Below are 23,546 nucleotides of genomic sequence, written 5' to 3'. Positions count from 1 at the left end.
TACTGCAGCCACTTCAGCTGACTGTAAGTTGCAGTTCAGCGGTTCAAATCTCATCGGCTCAGGGTTGACTCAGCCTTCCATCCTTCCGAGGTGGGTAAAATGAGGACCCAGACTGTGGGGGCAATATGCTGACTCTATAAACCGCTTAGAGAGGGCTGAAAGCCCTATGAAGCGGTATATAAGTCTAACTGCTATTGCTATTGCTATCAAGTTTGGTTAAAAATTGCTCGAGAGGTTCCAGAGTTATGCTGAAACAGACACACACAAACACACACACACACACACACACACACACACACACACACACACAGGCTAAGATGCTGAGCTTGTCGATCAAAAAAGTCGGCAGTTCAGTGGTTTGAATCCCTAGTGCCGCATAACGGGAGTTCGCTCCCATTACTTGTCCCAGCTTCTGCCAAGTTAGCAGTTCGAAAGCACGTAAAAAAATGCAGGTAGAAAAACAGGAACCACCTTTGGTGGGAAGGGAACAGCGTTTCGTTCGCCTTCGGTGTTTAGTCATGCCGGCCACATGACCACGGAGACGTCTTCGGACAGCGCTGGCTCTTCGGCTTTGAAATGGAGATGAGCCCTGCCCCCTAGAGTTGGGAATGGCTAAGCACATACGTGCTATAAGGCTTGGCAATCGCAGGAGGAAAAACACAAGGGGGAACATCCCAGAAGGTCTCCCATTCCTATTCACTCCTAATTTTGAGGGGACGGGTAGTGCCCCAATGACTATTAAACCACTTTGACGCTGAATTCCAGTATCGTGACCCCGGAAAGACTTCCTCTCAAAGGTTGGAGTTCTACGTCTGAACTGGGGATTGGCCATCCCTACTTCTCGGCTTAGGAGTCGAGGTGGAGCATTGGTTAAAGGCAGCACTGCAGGCTACTTCAGCTGACTGCAGTTCTGCAGTTCGGCTGTTCAAATCTCACCGGCTCAAGGTTGACTCAGCCTTCCATCCTTCCGAGGTGGGTAAAAATGAGGACCCGGATTGTTGTTGGGGGCGATATGCTGACTCTGTAAACCGCTTAGAGAGGGCTGAAAGCCCTATGAAGCGGTATATAAGTCTAACTGCTATTCTCGTGGGAGAACAGGGTCACCTTCTTAAGAGGGCAATCCCTAACTCTGTTAGATGAGCTTCTCGGTCTGGTTTCAGGAGAACCTTGGAGGAGTTCTTACCTGAGCAAACTTGTGGATCTGTTCCACCATCGCCGCAAAGAGAGCATGGACACTTTCGTCGATCAAGCTCTGCATGTAGTGGACGGCTTCCTCGTCAGAGAGATCGAGACGGAACTTGTCCTGAACCTGCAGAGAGAGCGAGAGAGAGAGAGAGAATGAAGGGGACCCACAAAAATGACTCTGGATTTTATGGCCGTCTCTACAAAATAAGCAGAACATTTTAATCTCTCCCTCCCTCCCTCTCACCCTTTCTTTTTATCCTTCCCTTATTTGTCCTTGGTGTTGTCTGAGGTTAGGTTGTGTTCTTGTACATGTTTCATTACCCAATTAGGTAACACCATCAGTGCTAAAAATACGTTTCCTAATTGGATAATGGATGGACCGTCCACAAGAAAACAAGCAAGCTCAAAGGCAACAAGGACACCCTATGACTTCTGAGTTGCAAATATCTCTTCATCTGTCTGTCTGTCTGTCTGCCTGTCTCCCTGCCTGCCTGCCTGCCCGCCTGCCTGCCTGCCTCCCTGCCCGCCTGCCTACCTATCTACCTACCTACCAGTGGTGGGTTTCAAATTTTTTTAGAACCTCTTCTGTAGGTGTGGCCTGCTTTGTGGGAGTGGCTTGCCGGCCATGTGACTGGGTGGGGGTGGCTTGCCAGCCATGTGACCGAGTGGGAGTGGCTTGGAAGTCATGTGACCGGGTGGGCATGGCCAACTTGTAAAATGTGGTGAAATCCACTTAACAACGCTCTTGCTTAGCAATCAAATGGTTGGCTCAGAAACTCTGGCATTTGAAGCACGCAAGTCTTAAAGCTGTCAAGTTACAAGACCCTCGCACCCCTAACCCTTTAGAAAAAAAAAACCCAGGGGTGTTCAAACTTGACAGCTTTAAGATTTCTGGACTTCAACGCCCAGAAATCCTCCTCTCGCTCTTCATCTTGATGATGTGCGGATGGGCGGGGGGAGGGAGCTGGAACCAGTTCTAAACGGAACTGGAGATTTGGGGAAACTCTTCTATAGAAGAGGTTAGAACTGGCAGGAACTCACCCCTCCTACCTACCTACCTACCTACCTACCTACCTACCTACCTACCTACCTACCTACCGTGTTTCCCTGAAAATAAGACAGGGTCTTATTTTCTTTTGACTCCCAAAATAAGCGCTTGACCTTATTTTTGCGGAGGTTATATTATTTTTGTGCATGGTCACTGAAGTGCTGCTGCATTGCAATATTTTCAGGGAGGGCTTATTTTAGTGCATGTGCTAAAAATCCCGATTGGGCTTATTATCCGGGGAGGTCTTATTTTACGGGAAACAGGGTATCTATCTATCTATCTATCTATCTATCTATCTATCTATCTATCTATCTATCTATCTATCTATCTATCTATCTACCTACCTACCTACCTACCTACCTACCTACCTACCTACCTACCTACCTACCTATCATCTATATCTATCTATCTATCTATCTATCTATCTATCTATCTATCTATCTATCTATCTATCTATCTATCTATCATCTATCTATCTATCTATCTATCTATCTATCTATCTATCTATCTATCTATCTATCTATCTATCTATCTATCTAGGAGCCAAGGTGGCGCAGTGGTTAAATGCAGCACTGCAGGCTACTGCTAGATCAGCAGGTCAGCGGTTCAAATCTCACCGGCTCAGGGTTTACTCAGCCTTCCATCCTTCCGAGGTGGGTAAAATGAGGACCCAGATTGTTGGGGGCAATATGCTGACTCTCTGTAAACCGCTTAGAGAGGCCTGAAAGGCCTATGAAGCGGTATATAAGTCTACTGCTATTGCTATTGCTATTGCTATCTATCTATCATCTATCTATCCATCCATCCATCCATCCATCCATCCATCCATCCATCCATCCATCCATCCATCCATCCATCCATATCTATGTCTATCTATCTATATCCCCCCCATCTCTAAAATTCAATATTACATTCATCTTCCTCACTGTGTCAATATGGACACAGAATTCTAGCACAAATCCAATATTGTGAACCTAAAATCCCCATAAACCCCCATAAAGTGAGACATTTCTATATGTGTACAAACAAGCATATATGTATGGATATAGATATATCTGCCAACCACCACACTTCAAAAAAGGCTAACAGCAGGACGGTAAAAACAGGAAGAAAGAGGGAGGGGGAGGGAGGGATAGAGAGGGGGGGAAGGAAGGAAAGAAGGAAGGAATATAGGACAGGGAGGGAGGGAGGAAGGAGGGAAAAGAGGGGCAAAGAAGAAACAAATGAAAGAAAGGTAGGGTTGTAAACTTGGGTGGGTGTCTTGCTTTATGACCATCACACCTTACAACCATAATGGGCAGACTCCATTACCATTCTAAGCTGAGGATGACCTGTTTGTAGTGTATGTGTCACGGACACATAGACACACACACGCTTTGATTGCCTTTGTAGCACACAATAAGTAAAGAAAAGTCCCAGTTGTGCGTTTGTACTGCTAAATTGTTCGCAACCTTTGTTGCTTCAAGGAAATGAGCAATTAACATGCGATTCAATTAAGAAGGGAAGAAATTGGCGCAAGGGAAGAGACTATTCCTTTGGGAGGGGGTCAATGTAAGATCAAGATGAAGAAGGGCAGGCTCCAGGTAGAAAGTCTCCTACAAGGCAGGTAAAAACTTGGTGAAGAAGAGAAGCAGAATTGAAAAGGGCCCTGGAGGTCTTCTAGTCCAACCCCCTGCCTAGGCAGGAAACCCTATACCACTTCAGACAAATGGTTATCCAACATCTTCTTAAAGACTTCCAGTGTTGGGGCATTCACAACTTCTGGAGGCAATTTCTGTTCCACTGATCAATTGTTCTAACTGTCGGGAAATTTCTCCTTAGTTCTAGGTTGCATCTTTCCTTGATTAGTTTCCACCCATTGCTTCTTGTTCTACCCTCAGGTGCTTTAGAGTTTAGAGTAATTTATTTATATGCCGCCCTTTTCCCTGGGGGGACTCAGGGCGGCTTACAACTCGAAAACAAACAATTAACACATAAGACATAACACATAAGACAGTACATCATTAAAAGCACAACATTCATACAATTCGGGTGGGTTACGGTCTTTAACCCCAGGCCTGACGGGATAGCCAGATTCTGAGGGCTGTGCGGAAGGTCTGGAGGGTGGTGAGGGTACGAATCTCCACGGGGAGATCGTTCCACAGGGTCGGAGCTACCACCGAGAAGGCTCTCCTCCGCGTAGTTGCCAGTCGACATTGACCGGCAGATGGGACTCGGAGGAGGCCTAATCTATGGGATCTAATTGGTCGGGTGGAGGTAATTGACAGTAGGCGGTCTCTCAAGTACCCAGATCCACTACCATGAAGGGCTTTGTAGGTGACAAGTAGCACCTTGAAGCGCACCCGGAGATCGACCGGTAGCCAGTGCAGCTCGCGGAGGATAGGTGTTATGTGGGTGAAGTGAGGTGCACCCACAATCGCTCGCGCGGCCGCATTCTGGACTAGCTGAAGTCGCCGAATACTCTTCAAGGGCAGCCCCATGTAGAGCACATTGCAGTACTCCAGCCTAGAGGTCACAAGGGCACGAGTGACTGTTGTGAGAGCCTCCCGGTTCAGGTAGGGGCGCAACTGGTGCACCAGGCGACTGGTGCACCACTCTATGCTTTGGAAAATAGCTTGACTCACTTGGAGTCTTAGTGGACTATCACTTAAATATGAGCCAGCAATTGTGAGGCAGCAGCCAAGAAACCTAACACAATCCTTGGTTGAATAAACAGAGGCACAGAATCAAAATCAAGCTTTATAAAGCCTTAGTAAGGCCACGCCTGGAATAGTGCATCCAGTTTCGGTCACTACGTTACAAAAAAGATATTGAGATTTTGGAAAAAGTGCAAAGAGGGCAAACTCAAATAAAGGCCTGGAGATTAATAAAAAAACAAAAAACCATATGAAGAATGGTTGCAGGACTTGGGTTTGAACACAAAGAAGAGGGGGGGCAACTTATTTTCCAAAGCACCAGAAGGCACGACAAGAAACAATGGATGGAAACTAATTAAGGAGAGAAACAGCCAAGAACTAAGGAGAAAATTCCTGACAGTGAGAACAATTAACCAGTGGAGCAGCTTGCCTCCAGAATCTGTGGATGCTCCATCACTGGAGGTTTTCAAAAAGAGACTCGATAATCATTTGTCTGAAATAGTATAAGGTCTCTATCAGAGTTTGTTGCAGAAAAACTAAATCAGGAGCACACACAGATAACTGATGCAGTGGGTTCATTAACTTCTTTATATACCTAAGAATAGATGAATCAATGTACAATACCAACAGGTGGTTCTTCCAAGTAAATACAAGGTAGGAGAGCTACAGGCAAACACAAGCAATTAGTTTCATTTTGCAGACAAGGCCAGACAGACAGCTAGTTTACTTCTCAGAGCAGCAGACTGCTTAAGTTTCTGTTTCAATTCTCTGCACAGACTCAGATCTGTTTAAGCTCCCATTGCCTGACTTAGTTGCTATGCCTATTCATTGGCTGACCTTGTTAGCCATAGCAATAGCAGTTAGACTTATTTCAGCCCTCTCTAAGTGGTTTACAGAGTCAGCGTATCGCCCCCACAGTCTGGGTCCTCATTTCACCCACCTCAGAAGGATGGAAGGCTGAGTCAACCCTGAGCCAGTGAGATTTGAACCGCTGAACTGCAGATAGCAGTCAGCTGAAGTGGCCTGCAGTACTGCACTCTACCCAATGCGCCACCTCGGCTCCCATGTCTGTCCCAGTCATGAATATTTTAACAGTCTCCTGCTTGAGCAGGGGGTTGGACTAGAAGACCTCCAGGTCCTTTCTAGTTCTGTTTTCTACGTAGAAATACCCAGATGGTTTTGTTTCAAGCCGGAGCATTTGTGGAAGCATTTTAGCACAAATCTAAAATAAAACAGCAAGTGAAGAAGGCACGATTCAAGTATACAATTCACAGATGGTATTTTGCATGCTTGGGATTTTGTGCATATGTGTGTGTGTGTGTGACTTTCTATTAAAACTAGACCTTCATTTAGATAGCCGTTAAGATTATAAATGCCTTCCTAATAAACAGTGTCTTAGAAGGGGAAGAAGATAAAGAAATTGAGATATAATTTCTGCAGTGCTTCTACAGAAGCTGTTACAATTATCTTTCCAATAGCATCTAATTAGGGATAGATTTGGGATCATTTGTAAGTCCAGACACTAAAGTGGAAGTTCAGAGGAAAATGGAAAATTACAAGTGATTGGTCCAATATTGGTCCCAGGCATAAAGAATGATAATTCAATCTTTTTGATTCCAGGCACAACTTTTCCTCTTAGGACTGATGGATAAAACAGTTAGGAAAGAATCAAGGTAGATAATTTCAGCCTTGGATTCCTGCAGAAGGGACGGGGTGGCTCAGTGGCTAAGATGCTTGTCGATCAAAAAGGTCGGCAGTTTGGCGGTTCGAATCCCTAGCGCTGCGTAATGGAGTGAGCTCCTGCTACTTGACCCAGCTTCTTCCAACCTAGCAGTTTGAAAGCATGTAAAACATGCAAGTAGAAAAATAGGAACCACCTTTGGTGGGAAGGTAGCGAGACTGTTGGTGGCACAATACTGGAAGAAGGAAGATTTGCCTACTATTCAAGAAGGGACACTAAAAGTAACAAACTTAGCAGAGATGGCTAAAATATCAGCATATCTTAAGGATCATTCAGATGGGAAATATAAACTGGAGTGGAGAAGATGGATTGACTATATTCAAAATAAATATGGGACTAAAAAAATTCCAGATAGCTTATGATTGAAAAAGCAAGGAATGATTTAATTTGTTTATAGTTAGCTTAACAAAAGAGGAGTTAAAGCACAAATGAAAGATGAAGCCAAGTTATTTTAATTTATTTTAGAATATGATTGTTAACGATTTATATCCTGTATTTGCTCTGGGAAGTCGCGGTGGTGAGGTTGGGTGGGGGGGGGGAGAAGGGCTCAGGTGGGGAGGGGGGGAGGGAGATAAATATTTGTAAAATCTTTTTTTTTTAAATTTCAATAAAAAAAATGCAAGTAGAAAAATAGGGACCACCTTTGGTAGGAAGGTAACAGTGTTCCATGCACCTTTGGTGTTTACTTATGCCGGCCACATGACCACGGAGATGTCTTCTGATGTTGTTACGTTTGGCAGTAACCTAATACTGCCTATCTTGTATTTGGTTCTCATTGTATGTATTCCTATTTTCCCCCGTTTCACCCTATCCTGTTCTTCCAATAAAGAATCCAGATCTATGCACACGGTCTGTTTTATTGGAGGACAGGTGAGTTTAGCTGCAGATCGAGCGGCACATGAGCAACGTGAAGCAAGGACACAACCCCGTTTCGATAAATTCAAACTACCCACAGAGGATACAACATGTGGGACTTTACTATCAGATAATACAGAAAGTAGAAAGTGATTTTCCGAGGCTTTAGCGGGTCTTAGGAAACTCAGTAACTGCAAAGGCAGCTTTTTAAACTGATACACATCACAACTTCCTGGGATGCTTTCCATTAGTGTCAGTCTGAACTGCAATTTTTGCTCAACAGCTTGGAAGATCCCAGATAATACAGCTCCCTCCTCGAGCGGAGATTCTCCAGGGCATTTAAACAAAATGAGCCTTTCACCATCTTTCTACTGAACTTGCTACTCCATTTGTGGCTATCAATCCACAGTTACTGGAATTACTGATTCCAAGACTGGTTTTAACTACTATTAAAGATGCCACCTTAATAGATACCAGTGAAGGTAGCTGATAAAAGGTAGCTCCAGTAAGTATCATTCCTATCTATGCATTTCTCTTATCTCTGTCTCATCTTTCTTATCTCTCTCTTTTTATCTAACTACTTACCTTATCCTATCCTATCCTATCCTATCCTATCCTATCCTATCCTATCCTATCCTATCCTTCCTTCTATCCATCCATCCATCCATCTATCTATCCATCTATCCTATCCTATCTGGTTGATTCTTTCTTTCTTTCTTTCTTTCTTTCTTTCTTTCTTTCTTTCTTTCTCTTTCTTTCTTTCTTCTTTCTTTCTTTCTTTCTTTCTTTCTTTCTTTCTTTCTCCTTCCTTCCTATCCTATCTTATCTTATCTGATCCTTTCCTTTCCTTCCTTCCTTCCTTCCTTCCTTCCTTCCTTCCTTCCTTCCTTCCATCCATCCATCCATCTAATCTTATCCTATCCTATCCTATCCTATCCTATCCTTCCTTCTATCCATCCATCAATCCATCCATCTATCCATCCATCTATCCTATCCTATCTGGTTGATTCTTTCTTTCTTTCTTTCTTTCTTTCTTTCTTTCTTTCTTTCTTTCTTTCTTTCTTTCTTTCTTTCTTTCTTTCTCCTTCCTATCCTATCCTCTTATCTGATCCTTCCTTCCTTCCTTCCTTCCTTCCTTCCTTCCTTCCTTCCTTCCTTCCTTCAATCTAATCTTATCCTATCCTATCCTATCCTATCCTATCCTATCCTATCCTATCCTATCCTATCCTATCCTATCTGGTTGATTCTTTCTTTCTTTCTTTCTTTCTTTCTTTCTTTCTTTCTTTCTTTCTTTCTTCTTTCTTTCTTTTTTTCTTTCTTTCTTTCTTCCTTTCTTTCTCCTTCCTATCCTATCCTATCCTATCTTATCTGATCCTTTCCTTCCTTCCTTCCTTCCTTCCTTCCTTCCTTCCTTCCTTCCTTCCTTCCTTCCTTCCCTTCCTTCCTTCAATCTAATCCTATCCTATCCTATCCTATCCTATCCTATCCTATCCTATCCTATCCTATCCTATCCTATCCTATCCTATCCTATCCTATCCTATCCTATTGTTGTGGCCCAGTAGCGGCCGGCTGAGCTGTTGGTGGAATCTGACAGCGATGACCACGATGGGACTGCCCTGGAGGCTGAGGAAGACTCTGGGGGGTGTTCGGAGTCAGAGCAGGGACTAGAGAGGCCTGTTGGCCACCAGGTGGTGTCTGAGTCAGGGAGTAGATAGATAGATAGATAGATAGATAGATAGATAGATAGATAGATAGATAGATAGATAGATGATAGATGATAGATAGATAGATAGATAGATAGATAGAGATAGATAGATAGATAGATAGATAGATAGATAGATAGATAGATAGATGAAAGAGAGAGAGAGATGAGAAGGTAGGGAGGAACAAAGGAAGGAATAGATAAAATAGATATCCTCTCTCTCCCTCCCCCCCTCCCCCCCTCTCTCTCTTTGTGGTTTCAGACATACGACTGCCCATAAAGCAATGATCTGCCCCAGGGGAATAATGGATTAAGAACCTACAGAATAAACTGCTTTCTTTTTCTTTTTCTTTTCTCAGACAGAAGCTAACAATGCTTGCCTCAGCTCCTCGGGGCAATTTGGTATCAATGTTTAATGACCGTATGTCACAGCTTTGGAGTGTTTTACACACACACACACACACACACACACACGAGAAAGAGAGAGAGGGGGGGAGGAGAGAGAGAGAGAGAGAAAGGGAGGGAGAGAGGGAGAATGAATTCGCATCCCATCCCCAGCTCGGTATTTATTTTATAAATACCTCCTCAACGGGATATTTCATGCACACAGCGCATTATTAGTCAATCATTCTGAAAGCTACAGGACCTGTTGCTAAAACGATAACTGGGTGACAGATCCTGGTGGTGATACTTGCATGAAACACTTCCTAGAGAAGCCACGACTTGTTCCGATGCATAGTGTCAGGCCTGGAAGCCATTCTTTTCCATTGGGCCTCCTGGCCGGCCACATTTAATGCTGTGGGAAAATGGGAGGGGGGGATCCTAAGGGAGATATATAGTCAAAATAACATTCCTTTCTGAGAGAAGTCAAGGACATCCTGCCCTTCACCTGGTGTGGTGTGACTGGGAGGCATCTCCAGTTGGGACGGTGCATTGATTGGGCCATGGGATGGACATGTGGGTGCTGGGCAGGGACTTGGACTTTCTTTTGGGTGGGGAAAAACCTGGAAACTTTCAGATTCGGGTTTCCCCAGATGTGCCAATATGAACATTTCTAATAAAATGGAACCTTGAGGAAACTTAAGTCTCAGAATCTTCTTTCGTTGGGAGTGTTACTTGGCGCCACCTGTCAGAAATGGCATAGTCTCTCCTTCTTGGGCAGGAGGTTGGATTGAATGACCTACAAGGTCCCTTCCAACTCTGTAAAGTCAATGGGGAAACCAGAGTCACCGAACTAACTTACAGACTGCAGTGATTAACTTAACAGTGTGGCAAGAAAGGAGGCAAAACTCACTTTTGTGGTATTAAATCGAGGACTTAATAGTGTGGTACTAAGCCAAGGACTAGTTGTAGTTTTCCCTTATCTCTGAAAAACACCACTCTCCGAGATGATGAAGGAGGCAAGGAGGGAACAGCGAGAGCTAAGTTACAATTTTCTCTTTGCCTTCTCCTCTCCACTGTTCAATAATTAAGGCGGAGAAATAAATTACATTAGTGCCTACAAAATCAAGGGAAAAGAGTCTGTCATTGCCATATTCACTGAGTTCCTTTGGATATGGCTGAATTTGAACGATGGTGTTGTGGCCCGCCAGCAGCCAGCAGAGCTGGCAGCATATTCGGACAGTGAGGAGGTTGGGGAGGAACATGGGCCAGTCCTGAAGTATGGGGAAGGCTCGGATGAGGGCTCTGAGTCGGAGGCAGAGAGGGGGCCACGGCCGTCCGATAGTTACCAGCTGCCTTCAGAGTTAGACATCAGGGAGACAGAAGAACAGCTGAAGCCTGTTCCTTGTGTGTGCATTCGCAGAGTTGCCAGACAAAGGGAACAGTTAAAGAACAGGGGTCGACTTGGGAGTAAGGCCACAGGTGGATGGTGAATGGCCCCTCCCATAGAGAATAAAAGAGGAGCGAAAGGGGAGTGGAGTTTGCAGGAGACAATTAGTTCATTCCTTCATTCATTCTTGCCAAGTATTGTGGGCATATGAAAGATATCGGCCTGGCCGCTCTCCAAGCCTGATAAAGGATGGTAATTGTGAACTATCTTGAAAGATGGTGGGAGAGGAAAGACTTTGCAGTAGAGAGCCGAGGTGGCGCAGTGGTTAAATGCAGCACTGCAGGCTACTTCGGCTGACTGCAGTTCTGCAGTTCGGCTGTTCAAACCTCACCGGCTCAGGGTTGACTCAGCCTTCCATCCTTCCGAGGTGGGTAAAATGAGGACCCGGATTGTTGTTGGGGGCAATATGCTGACTCTGTATACCGCTTAGAGAGGGCTGAAAGCCCTATGAAGCGGTATATAAGTCTAACTGCTAACTAGCTAACTGCTAACTGTAAGTTAAATAAAAGGGGGTTTATCGGGATGAGGGCTTGGCTTCGTGCTGCTGGGGAAGCTGAGGTCAGAGAGGGGGGGAGCGCCTCTTTTCTAAGGTGCTGGGGAACCTCAAGAGTTAAAAGACGCAAAACTCCGGCATTATTGGGTAGGCAGAAAAAGCAAATGCCGCTTCCTTATTATCTGTACTCTACTGATTTGAAGACGAAGCGGCAGTGCCCTCTTGCTGTAAGAGAAAAAAGATTGGGACCATCAGAATTAGCTGAAGCAGGCAGCCTCGGCGTTTCTTTTGTCTGCCGCACATGCCTCATTGATCCCAAGATGCTTTCTTATTAAAAGGTCATGCTTGCTACGGAAGACGCAAGCTGAACTACGAGACAGACCGGCTAGGTTAAAAAAGGAGAAAGAAAGAAATTGAAGAAACAAAGAGAGAGAGAAAAAAAGAAAGAGGCTGGGTAAAGTTTCCCTGCTCCGAGGCCTTACCTGGAAGATCAATTATTGTAAATATCTCAGCCGTCCCTTTCTTGGATAAGCTAAATTATATATACATATATAGAGAGAGGCAGTTTGGTCTAGTGGGTAGGTCAGCAGGCGAGAAAGAAGGAAGTTGTGATTTCATGTCCTGCCGTATTAGGCATGAAAGCCAGCTAGGTGTCTTTGGGGCAATCACCAGGAGATGGTGAGTTCTAGCTCCGCCCGAGGCATGAAAACTGGCTGGGTGACTTTGGACCAATCACAAGGAACTGGTGAGTTCTAGTCCCGCCCTAGGCATGAACTGGCTGGGTGATTTTGGGCCAATCACTAGGAGACTGTGAGTTCTAGTCCCGCCCTAGGCATGAAAGCTGACTGGGTGACTTTGGACCAATCAGCAGGCGACGGAGAGTTCTAGCTCTGCCCGAGGCACGAAAGCAGGCTGGGTGACTTTGGGCCAATCACCAGGAGCCATTGAGTTCTATTCCTGCCCTAGGCATGAAACTGGCTGTGTGGTTTTGGGCCAATCAGTAGGAGATGGTGAGTCCTAGTCCCGCCAGAGGTGGTATTCAGTTTATTGCCTTCCGGACTGGACCAGCCTGCGCGGAAGGTAAGCAAAAAAAAAAAGGGGTGGTGGTGGGAGAGGAAGTGGGGAAACGGGGATGACTAGCGAAGGGAGAGTGAGGGTAGATAGGGGGAAAAAAAACTAAAAAAAACCCCTATCTTTTCTGTGAGTGTGGCTAGTGGGGGGGAGGTTGAATGTGACTGAGTGGGCGTGAGTGATATCACATTGGCCACACCCACTCAGCCACATGGTCACACCCATACCTAGCCACTGAACAAGTAGCGAAACTTTTTGAATACCATCACTGAGTCCGCCCCTAGGCATGAAAGGTAGCTGGGTGATTTTGGACCAATCAGCAGGCAACAGTGAGTTCTAGTCCCATCCCAGGCATGAAAGCTAGCTGGGTGACTTTGGACCAATCACCAGGAGATTGTGAGTTCTAGTCCCACCCCAGGCATGAAATCTGACTGGGTGATTTTGGACCAATCACCAGGAGATTGTGAATTATAGTCCCACCCTAGACATGAAATCTAGGTGACTTGGGGCCAATCACCAGGAGACTGTCCCACCCTAGTCCCACCCTAGGTATGAAATCTAACTGGGTGACTTTGGATCAATCACCAGGAGATTGTGAATTCTAGTCCCACCCTAGGCATGAAAGCTGACTGGGTGTCTTGGGGCCAATTACCAGGAGACTGTGAATTCTAGTCCCGCCCTAGGCATGAAAGCTAGCTTGGTGACTTTGGACCAATCACCAGGGGATTGTGAGTTCTATTCCCACCCTAGGCATGAAATCTGACTGGGTGACTTGGGGCCAATTACCAGGAGATTGTGAGTTCTAGTCCTCTCACAGTGGTGAGAAAAGGTTTTGTCCTGCAGTTAGGCAGAAAATAAAAACAAGTGCATTGTGTAGAAGAGGCATTAGCTGGCTCAACAGTAGTAACTGTGAGAGGAATCTAGATATCCCAGGGAAACCATCACTTAAATATGAGCCAGCAGTATGTTGCATATGACATGATAACTGACTTCCAGTATTTGAGGGGCCGCCACAAGGAAGAGGGGGTCAGCCTATTGTCCAAAGCACCAGACAAGAAGCAATAGATGGAAACTAATCAAGGAGACAAGCAACCTGGGATTAAGGAGAAACTTCCTAACCGTGAGGACAATTAACCTGTGGAACTGCTTGCCTCCAGAAGTCCTGGATGTTTCATCACTGGAGGTTTTTAAGAGGAGACTGGACAGCCATTGGTCCAGTATGGCATAGGGTTACATGGAGCCACCTCTGCGGGCGCACGTGCCGTCGCCCAGGTCAGTTCCACTGCGCATGGGCCTCCCACTGGCCAGCTGATTTCTGGGTCTCTGCTGGGAGAAGCGCGTGGGGGTGGGGGGTGGGCGTACATGCGTGTCCAGTGGGGGGGATGTGGCACCTCCCCACCTGCCCCATTTTTGATTCCAGGAGGCTTCAGGGAGGACTGCTATCACCAAAACGGAGGTCGCGCATGCACAGGGGGAAGGGGAGCATGGGGAGGGGTCGAGCACACATATGCGGGGAGGTGGGGCCTGCGGGGGTGGCATTGGATTACGGGTGTCGGCACGTGCTTTGGGCACCCAAGGGAAAAAAGGTCCACCATCACTGGTATCGGGTCTCCCACTTGAGCCAAAGGTTGGACTGGAAGACCTCCAAGGTCCCTTCTCCTGTGTGCTTGCCGTATCTAACATGCTAATAACGTTAATTAAGCAGGGAGCCAATTGATAGGACGGATGGGGAAAACCTCCTAAGGTCAGCAGAGGGCCTCGCCAAGGTGTGCCCCCTTTTGGCCATCCAGATAATTGCAGTTTCTAATAATTCTTATAGAGGAAGGAATCAAAGGGGAGGTTTTCTTATAAAACTAACCTGTCCTTCAAATCTGTAATTTCATTGCAACCATCAATTGCTGTACAGGCAGTCCTTGATTTACAACAATTCGCTTAGTGACCATTACAACAGCACTGAAAAAAAGTGACTTATAACCGTTTTTTCACACTTAACAAGCATTGCGGCCTCTCACACGATCAAAATTCAGACGCTTGGCCACTGATTCATATTTATGACGGTTGCAGTGTCCTTGGGTGATGTGTTCACCATTTGTGACCCTCTGGCATGCAAAGCCAATGGGGAAAACCGGATTCACTCAACAACCGTATTACTCACTTAGCAACTGCAGTGATTCACTTAACGGCTGGGGCAAGACATGTCATAAAATGGGGGCAAAATTCACCTGAAATATGTATCACTTAGCAACCATAGTTTGGGAGTCAATTGTGGTCGTAAGTCGAGGACTACCTGTACTGAACATTATGCTGTCGAAATAAACTCTGCCTCTGCCAAGGTGGCGCAGTGGTTAAATGCAGCACTGCAGGCTACTGCTAGATCAGCAGGTCAGCGGTTCAAATCTCACCGGCTCAGGGTTGACTCAGCCTTCCATCCTTCCGAGGTGGGTAAAATGAGGACCCAGATTGTTGGGGGCAATATGCTGACTCTCTGTAAACCGCTTAGAGAGGTCTGAAAGGCCTATGAAGCGGTATATAAGTCTACTACTGCTATTGCTCCAAGCAACTCGCCCTGTGAATTCTTTAGATATCCATTTGTGGATTCAAACCCAGAACTTTCTTTTAACAAAAGTTAATCACAACTTCTGCTTCCAATATGGAGAAAAGATGTGGAGACTCCAGAAAGAGTGCAGAGAAGAGCAACAAAAATGATTAGGGGACTGGAGACTAAAACAAATGAAGGACGGTTGCAGGAACTGGGTATGTCTAGTTTAATGGAAAGAAGGACTAGGGGAGACATGATAGCAATGTTCCAATATCTCAGGAGTTGCCACAAAGAAGAGGGAGTCAAACTATTCTCCAAAGCACCTGAGGGTAGAACAAGAAGCAATGGGTGGAAACTAATCAAGGAGAGAAGCAACCTAGAACTAAGGAGAAATTTCCAATTGATCAGTGGAGCAACTTGCCACCAGAAGTTGTGAATGCCCCAACTATGGAAGTCTTTAAAAAGATGTTGGATAGCCATTTGTCTGAAGTGGTGTAGGATTTCCTGCCTAAGCAGGGGGTTGGACTAGAAGACCTTCAAGGTCCCTTCCAACTCTTCTATTCTATTCTCTTGTATTCTATTCTATTCTATTGTATTCTATTCTATACCATCCCATCCATCCCATCCCATCCCATCCCATCCCATCCCACTCTACTCTACTCTACTCTACTCTACTCTACTCTACTCTACTCTACTCTACTCTACTCTACTCTACGATTCCTATTCCTATTCCTATTCTGATTCCTATTCCGATTCCTATTCTTATTCTATTCATTGGAAGTTTTAAAAGAGGGTCTTTTCTTCTGACCATACAAAAATGTATCTGGTCGGATCAAATCCAGTGAATTAACTGTGCAAATTTAACCAACTGAGTTTTATTCTTCAGATATGTACACAGATGCTCAAAGCTGTCGGAAGAGGAGCCAGCAACTGGATTGAAGATGGAAGAAAAAAATTTGTTTTTTAGCACTGGATGAGCTGCGGATTTGCAAAAAAACCCACAGGAATACGACTTCTCTCACATACATTATCTTTGGAGAAGTTTAAACTATGCCATACCTGTGAAATCAAGTAAATTTAGACCTAGTTGTTTTCTGAATCCTCCCCCGTAACCTTGGCACCTCCAGGGATTTTTTAAAAAGAGTTTTCGTTCTGTAGTTGCACCGATTCAGAACAAACACAGAAACAAGAGTGCAAATTTATGCACTGCGCTTCCTTCTGCGGGTGTTTAAAGCTGAGGTTTGATATCAAATGTCTGAAATATAAAAGTGTTCATTTCCTTCTGCCAATCCCTTTTGTCATTTAAATAAACCAATTTGCACCCACTGATATTTAAGCATTACGGGGGGAAATTGTCGACCAAAATATTTCTCTGTCTTGGATCACTATAGCAACTGTAGTCTTCATTAAAAGCATTCAGAGTGCACCTCGTAAACTGTCTTCACAGAAAGTGGTATTAACATTAAGTTTAATATGTGCTCTTATGGTTAGGTATGATAATGTTCCCCTCACAGCCAATAATTATAAAGAAATCCTTTCCTTTCTTCCTTCCTTCCCTCCCTCCCTCCGTTTTATTATTTTTCCTTCCTTCCTTCCTTCCTTCCTTCCTTCCTTCCTTCCTTCCTCCCTTCCTTCCTTCCTTCCTTCCCTCCCTCCCTCCCTCCCTCCCTCCCTCCTTCCCTCAATTTTATTATTTTCCTTCCTTCCTTCCTCCACTCCCTCCCTCCTTCCCTCCATTTTATTTTTCTTTCCTTCCTTCCTTCCCTCCCTCCCTCAGTTTTATTATTTTCCTTCCTTCCTTCCTTCCTTTCCTTCCTTCCTTCCTTCCTTCCCTCCTTCCCTCCTTCCCTCAATTTTATTATTTTTCCTTCCTCCCTCCACTCCCTCCCTCCTTCCCTCCCTTATAATTTTTTCCTTCCTTCCCTCCTCCTCTCCCTCCCACCATTTTATTATTTTTCCTTTCTTCCTTCCTTCCCTCCCGCTCCCTCAGTTTTATTATTTTCCTTCCTTCCTTCCCTCCCTCCCTCCCTCCATTTTATTTTTCCTTCCTTCCTTCCTTCCTTCCTTCCTTCCTTCCTTCCTTCCTTCCTTCCTTCCTTCCTTCCTTCCTTCCCCCCTCCCTCCCTTCCCTTCCCTTCCCTTCCCTTCCCTTCCCTCCCTTCCTCTCCCTTCCCTGCCCAGGGTTGAGAGCCGAGTGCTGCATAACAGGGTGAATCCCCGCTCCTTGCTCCAGCTCCTGCCCACCTAGCAGTTCAAAAGCGTCTAGCTTTGCATTGCATCTTGCCAGCCTGACATTAGCAATGGGGGAGGAGGGGAAGGAGGGAAGAGGTTAGAATAGAGGGGGAGAAGGACAGAGATGTGTAATACGGGGGGAAGGGAAGTTGTGCCCTGGCCCAGAATGCGAATTGCACCAATCCAGCACAAGGCCAGCCAAACGAATGCAGAGATGGAGAAAGCACAAACAAAAGGCCCATTTCCTAAACAACCTGAAAACTTTTAATTGGACATTAACTGATTGACAACAGGGGTTGGTCGGAGGAGAAAGGGAGAGTTAATCGTCCCTTCTCATGCCGAGCCAACACATTCTGCCTCACTACTTTGATATTCACTTTCGCTTTCAGCAAAGTACAGGTAGACCTTGAGTTACAACAGTTCATTCAGCGGCTGCTCAAAGTCACAACAAAGGCACTGAAAAAAGTGACCCACAACCATCGTTCACACCTATGACTGCCGCGGCATCCGCGTGGTCACGGGATCAAAACTTGGACACCTGGCAGCCGACTCTCATCCATGCAAATGCGAGTAGATCAATAGCAGTGGTGGGTTTCAAACATTTTTAGAACCTCTTCTGTAGGTGTGGCTGGCTTTGTGGGAGTGGCTTGCCGGTCATGTGACTGGGTGGGTGTGGCCAACTGGTAAAATGTGGTGAAGCTCACTTAACAACGCTCTTGCTTAGCAACCAAAATGTTGCCTCAGGAACTCTGGCATTTGAAGCACGCAAGTCTTAAAGTTGTCAAGTTACTAGAGCCTTGCACCTCTAATCCTTTAGAAAAAAACTCCAGGGGTGTTCAAACTTGACAGCTTTAAGACTTGTGGACTTCAACTCCCAGAATTCCTCCTCTCGCTCTTCATCTTGATGATGTGCGGAGGGGCAGGGGGAGGGAGCTAGAACCGGTTGTAAATGGCACTGGAGATTTGTGGAACTTCTTCTATAGAAGAGGTTAGAACTGGCAGGAACCCACCCCTGATCAATAGGTACCACTTTGGTGGGAAGGTCACAGTGTTCCGTGTGGCTTTGGTGTGTAGCCATGCTCGCCACATGGCCACAGAAGTGGCTTTGGACAACGCTGGCTCCATCGGCCAAGAAACAGAGATGGGCAGCGCCCCCTAGTGTCCGACAAAGATGAGCAGTGGTCAACAGAGATGAACAGCGCACCCTAGAGTCTGACAGAGATGAGCAGCACCCCCTAGTGGGCAACAGAGATGAGCACCTTCCCTTAGAGATGAACAGAGCCACATAGAGATTAGCAGTGCCCCTAGAGTCCGACAGAGATCAGCAGCGGCTAACAGAGATGAGTAGCAATAGCAATAGCAGTTAGACTTATATACCGCTTCATAGGGCTTTCAGCCCTCTCTAAGCGGTTTACAGAGTCAGCATATCGCCCCCAACAACAATCCGGGTCCTCATTTCACCCACCTCGGAAGGATGGAAGGCTGAGTCAACCTTGAGCCGGTGAGATTAGAACCGCTGAACTGCAGATAACAGTCAGCTGAAGTGGCCTGCAGTACTGCACCCTAACCACTGTGCCACCTCGGCTCAGTCATAGCACCCCGTAGAGTACGACAGAGATGAGCAGTGGTCAAATGAAATGAGTAGCGCCCCCTAGAGATTAGCAGTGCCTCCTAGAGTCCAACAGAGATGAGCAGCAGCCAACAGAAATGAACAGCGCCCCCTAGAGATGAGTAGCACCCTCTAGAGATAAGTACCACCCTCTAAAAATTAGCAGCGCCCCCTAGTGATCAGCAGCGCCCCCGGGAGATTAGTAGCACCCTCTAGAGATTAGCAGCGCCCCCTAGAGATGAGTAGCACCCTCTAGAGATTAGCAGCGCCCCCTAGAGTCAGACAGAGATGAGCAGCGGCCAACAGAGATTAGCAGCGCCCCCTAGAGTCTGACACGACCAGACAGGGAAACCTTTCCCTTTCCCTTAGAAACACAGCACGTTTTCCACCAGCCCTCTTCCGTAAAAGCAATCTTATGGCTGAAAAAAGCGAGCTGCGGACTTCATCTGCCACCAGCAGGTAATTTAATTTTACAGGTCAAGGCAAAGTGGATTTTTATCTTGTTTGAGTTTCTCAAAATATATATGGATTTCTTGTTAAAGCTTTGAGGAGGGCGGGGTGTGGGTGGGAAAATCAATCCAAGCACCAACACACATCTCTTTTCATTTTTTCCCCCCTCAACAGAGAATCATCTCATTTCAATCAGATGGCCGGATGTTGTTGCAAAGTCAAGTATTCCTTTTCTTTGAGTCCAGGTAGACTTACTGCAAACGGCTTTGTGATCTCTTGCGATGTTTCCATTCCATTTAAGCAAAATTGATGAAATAAAATGATTTAATAAAATAATACCTCTTTGGGAGACAAGTCTGGTATTACCACAGAGACCATGTGCTTTTCTCCAGCAATAATATTAGAAGTGATGGGCCCATTCTCTGGAATTATTATATACTTTATTCATTAAACATGAAACTCAGTCAAGTCAACATTTAAAGATGTGTCGCAAATACCACTGACTGGCTCCGATGGTTGATACGGGTTGCTGCCAGCGTCCCAGGTATCAACCAAGCACCTTCTTAAAACATATGATGTCCTGAATAGCGCAGTTCCGCTGGTGTTATTGCAGGAAGCTGCAATTTCTTGACGTGTTTTGTAAAATTCTCGGCCATGGTACCAAGTGCCCCGATGACAATGGGTATCACTGTTACATGCTTCATCCATAATTAATGAGCCGAGGTGGCACAGTGGTTAGGGTGCAGTACTGCAGGCCACTTCAGCTGACTGTTATCTGCAGTTCAGCGGTTCTAATCTCACCGGCTCAAGGTTGACTCAGCCTTCCATCCTTCCGAGGTGGGTGAAATGAGGACCCAGACTGTGGGGGCGATATGCCGACTCTGTAAACCGCTTAGAGAGGGCTGAAAGCCCTATGAAGCGGTATATAAGTCTAACTGCTATTGCTATATTGCTAATTGCATAGTTTCGATGGCCGGATCGTGATATTTCATGATTTTTTTCCAGTTCTTCTTCTTTGACTCTGGCATCTCCTGGTACTGCCATGTCAATAAATTGTACGTTTTGGTTTTCGACAACTGTGATATCTGGCATATTGTGTTCCAAATAATGATCCGTCTGTATTTGAAAGTCCCACAGGATCTTCACCTTCTCATTCTCGGTGACTTTTTCTACTTTGTGCTCCCATGACTTTTCGGATACAGGTGTGTCATATTTTTTTACATAATGACCAGTGGATTAATTTAGCAGCTCGGTCGTGTCTAGCTTTGTAACCAGTTTGCACGATTTTGCTGCATTCACATATTAAATGTGAAACAGTTTCGGCTTTGTTGTTGCAAAGTTGGCAGTTTGGGTTGTCAGTGGATTTTTGTATCTTCGCTTTCATGGCATTAGTTTGCAGTGTTTGTTCTTGAGCAGCCAGTATTAAACTTCCCATTTCTTTCTTGATGGTTCCCATCTTAAGCCATGTCCATGTCAAGTTGTTATCACATTGTTATTGTTATTGTTATCGCTGAGATTCACAGACTTTGGGGCTGGTTGATAGCTCAACAGCTCGAGTCCTAACCAAGGACCTTGGAACTGTTAAGGTAACGTCGGAGGATAAAAGATGTTCCAAGTAGGGTGATTTTTTGTAAAATCAAAATGTTCAGGTCTGATAAATTTAAAATTTCTAAATAGCGAGGTAGCCCTTTGGGTATTGCTCCAAGGGCTCCAATTACAATCGGGACAACACACAATTTCTTTTTCCACAGTCACTCAACTTCAATATTCAATATTGTTGTTGTTGTTGTTGTTGTTAGCAATAGCAATAGCAGATTTTTATATACCGCTTCATAGGGCTTTCAGCCCTCTCTAAGCGGTTTACAGAGTCAGCATATCGCCCCCAACAACAATCCGGGTTCTCATTTTACCCACCTCGGAAGGATGGAAGGCTGAGTCAACCCTGAGCCGGTGAGATTTGAACCGCACTGCAGTCAGCCTGCAGTGCTGCATTTAACCACTGCGCCACCTTGGCTCTGTTGTTATTACTATTATTATATACTTTATTCATTAAACATGAAACTCAGCCAACTGAACATTCAAAAATGCATTACAAATACCAGTGACTGGTGCTTATGATTGATACGATACGATATGATAAAATACAATACAATACAATACAATAGCAGAGTTGGAAGGGACCTTGGAGGTCTTCTAGTCCAACCCCCTGCCTAGGCAGGAAACCCTATACCATTTCAGACAAATAGCTATCCAACATCATCTTAAAGACTTGCTGCCAGCGTCCTAGGTATCAACCAAGCACCTTCTTAAAATATAAGATGTTCCGAGTAGCGGAGTAGTATCTCAGAGACCAGAAAGGATTCCGCAATTCAACCATGACCTCCTGTTCTATCAGTATTATTATAATTTATCTCCCAGTCTAACCCTCCTGGTATTTTTGAAGGAACCCTCCTTTCAAACTACAAGATGGGAGCCACTGCAGAGGATGTCAGAGTTTGTTGCAGCAATCCCATCCAGGAAGCACACACAGGTGACTGATTCAGCAGGATTCATTAAGTTCTCTCTCTCTATAATATAACACACAGTATACAATACCAGAAGGCAGATTTTCCAACGTGGTAGCAAAAACAAGCAAACACAGGCAGAGGAGAGAACAGTTTCAGTTTCACTTTAGAGCAGCAGGCTAGTTTAGAGCTCAGCACAGGTTAACCTAAGCCACGCCCAGGCTCCTTGCTGTCTCCTTGTTGCTCACACAGCAAAAAACTGTTTCATTTTCCAAACAGCTCTCATTGGCTGACCTGTTACCATGTCTATTCCAGTCTATGAACATTCATACTCCGACAGAGAAGACCCTTTTTCTTGGTCTTGATGGATGGACCGAGGTGGCGCAGTGGTTAAATGCAACACTGCATGCTACTTCAGCTGACTGCAGTTCTGCAGTTCGGCTGTTCAAATCTCACCGGCTCAGGGTTGACTCAGCCTTCCATCCTTCTGAGGTGGGTAAAATGAGAACCCGGATTGTTGTTGGGGGCAATATGCTGACTCTGTAAACCGCTTAGAGAGGGCTGAAAGCCCTATGAAGCGGTATATAAATCTAACTGCTATTGCTAACTGCTACTTCCTTAACAGAGAGGATCCATAACATTCCCTGCCTCTTCCATCTAGTGGCCCGGGTGGATGTAACTGGAAAAATATAGTCCTTCAAACTACAAGGAGGGAGCCACCACAAAGAAGGCCCTTCTTCTTGGTCTTGCCAGTTGGACTTCCTTAACGGAGGAAATCCTTAATATAACCTATGTTTACATTCAGGCGGATTGGGTAGATATAACTGGGGGGGGGGGAACCCCAATCCTTGCAATAATAATGTTAGCATTTTCTCTACCCTGTTTGCCTTATGCTCTCATGATAACGTATTATTATACAAGGCCAACTTTCTGTCCTTAGAGATATTGATTATGAAGCTTACACGGGGATCACAAGTTATCAGACAGAGCGATTTTCCAAAGCTGTGGGTTTTTATACTCTTTTCGTCTTGCTGTTAAAGTGAAGAAAATACAGCACACAAAGGCAACTTCTAGCGACTGGGTTATTAAAATCAATTGCAAAAAAAATGTTGGCAAAATGCAATTTAAAGAGTCAGCATAATAAATAAATTTTCAGAGGCGCACGGATGACACTTGTATAATGAAATCCGTTTTCAGAAAAGATTACAAAGCCCTGCGAAACCTTAGAGAGAGAGAGAGAAAAAAAAAAGCTTTAGGGGTTTGACATATTTAAAGGTAATATGAACGCAGGGAGAAAGAGAGAGAGAGAAAAAAAATAAAAAAGAGAGAAAACAAACCCTGATTGCATGCTTTTGAACTTCCCGACAGACAGGTACGGAGTTCAACTCAAATGAAACATGTAAGCTACACGACAGATATTCATAATAGACTCGGCAAGGGGTGGCTTAATTGGAAGTAAACATAAGCAAAGAGGCTTATTGGATTTTTATTTTTTTTAAAAAGTGGAAAAGCTGCCTTCCAAGACAATGTGCAAAGAAACACAAATACCATCACCTCAAACGGCGGGCCAATCCCTCACAGAGAAAGGATGGGATTAAATGTTAAATCACAAGTTGAAAGATAGAGATGAAGGCAAGTTGGGGGAAGAGA

The 23,546-nt window shown here is 45.1% G+C and overlaps 1 protein-coding gene across 1 annotated transcript in view; it reads right to left on the bottom strand.

The window, feature by feature from the left end:
- Window positions 1–23,546, bottom strand: part of PIK3C3 (phosphatidylinositol 3-kinase catalytic subunit type 3) — a 137,480-nt gene that overhangs the window by 7,572 nt on the left and 106,362 nt on the right. Inside the window, 1 exon segment of the mRNA XM_087715273.1 lies at window positions 1,184–1,309. Coding sequence (XP_087571399.1) covers window positions 1,184–1,309 — 126 coding nt within the window.

This window comes from Thamnophis sirtalis, unplaced genomic scaffold (genome assembly GCF_051295495.1).
Source record: "Thamnophis sirtalis isolate CommonGarterSnake01/CBP01778 unplaced genomic scaffold, rThaSir2_p1.2 scaffold_5, whole genome shotgun sequence".
In the NCBI taxonomy this organism is placed as follows: Eukaryota; Metazoa; Chordata; class Lepidosauria; order Squamata; family Natricidae; genus Thamnophis; species Thamnophis sirtalis.
Note: the sequence above shows the minus strand (reverse complement) of the source record. Positions and strands in the feature narration are given on the sequence as shown.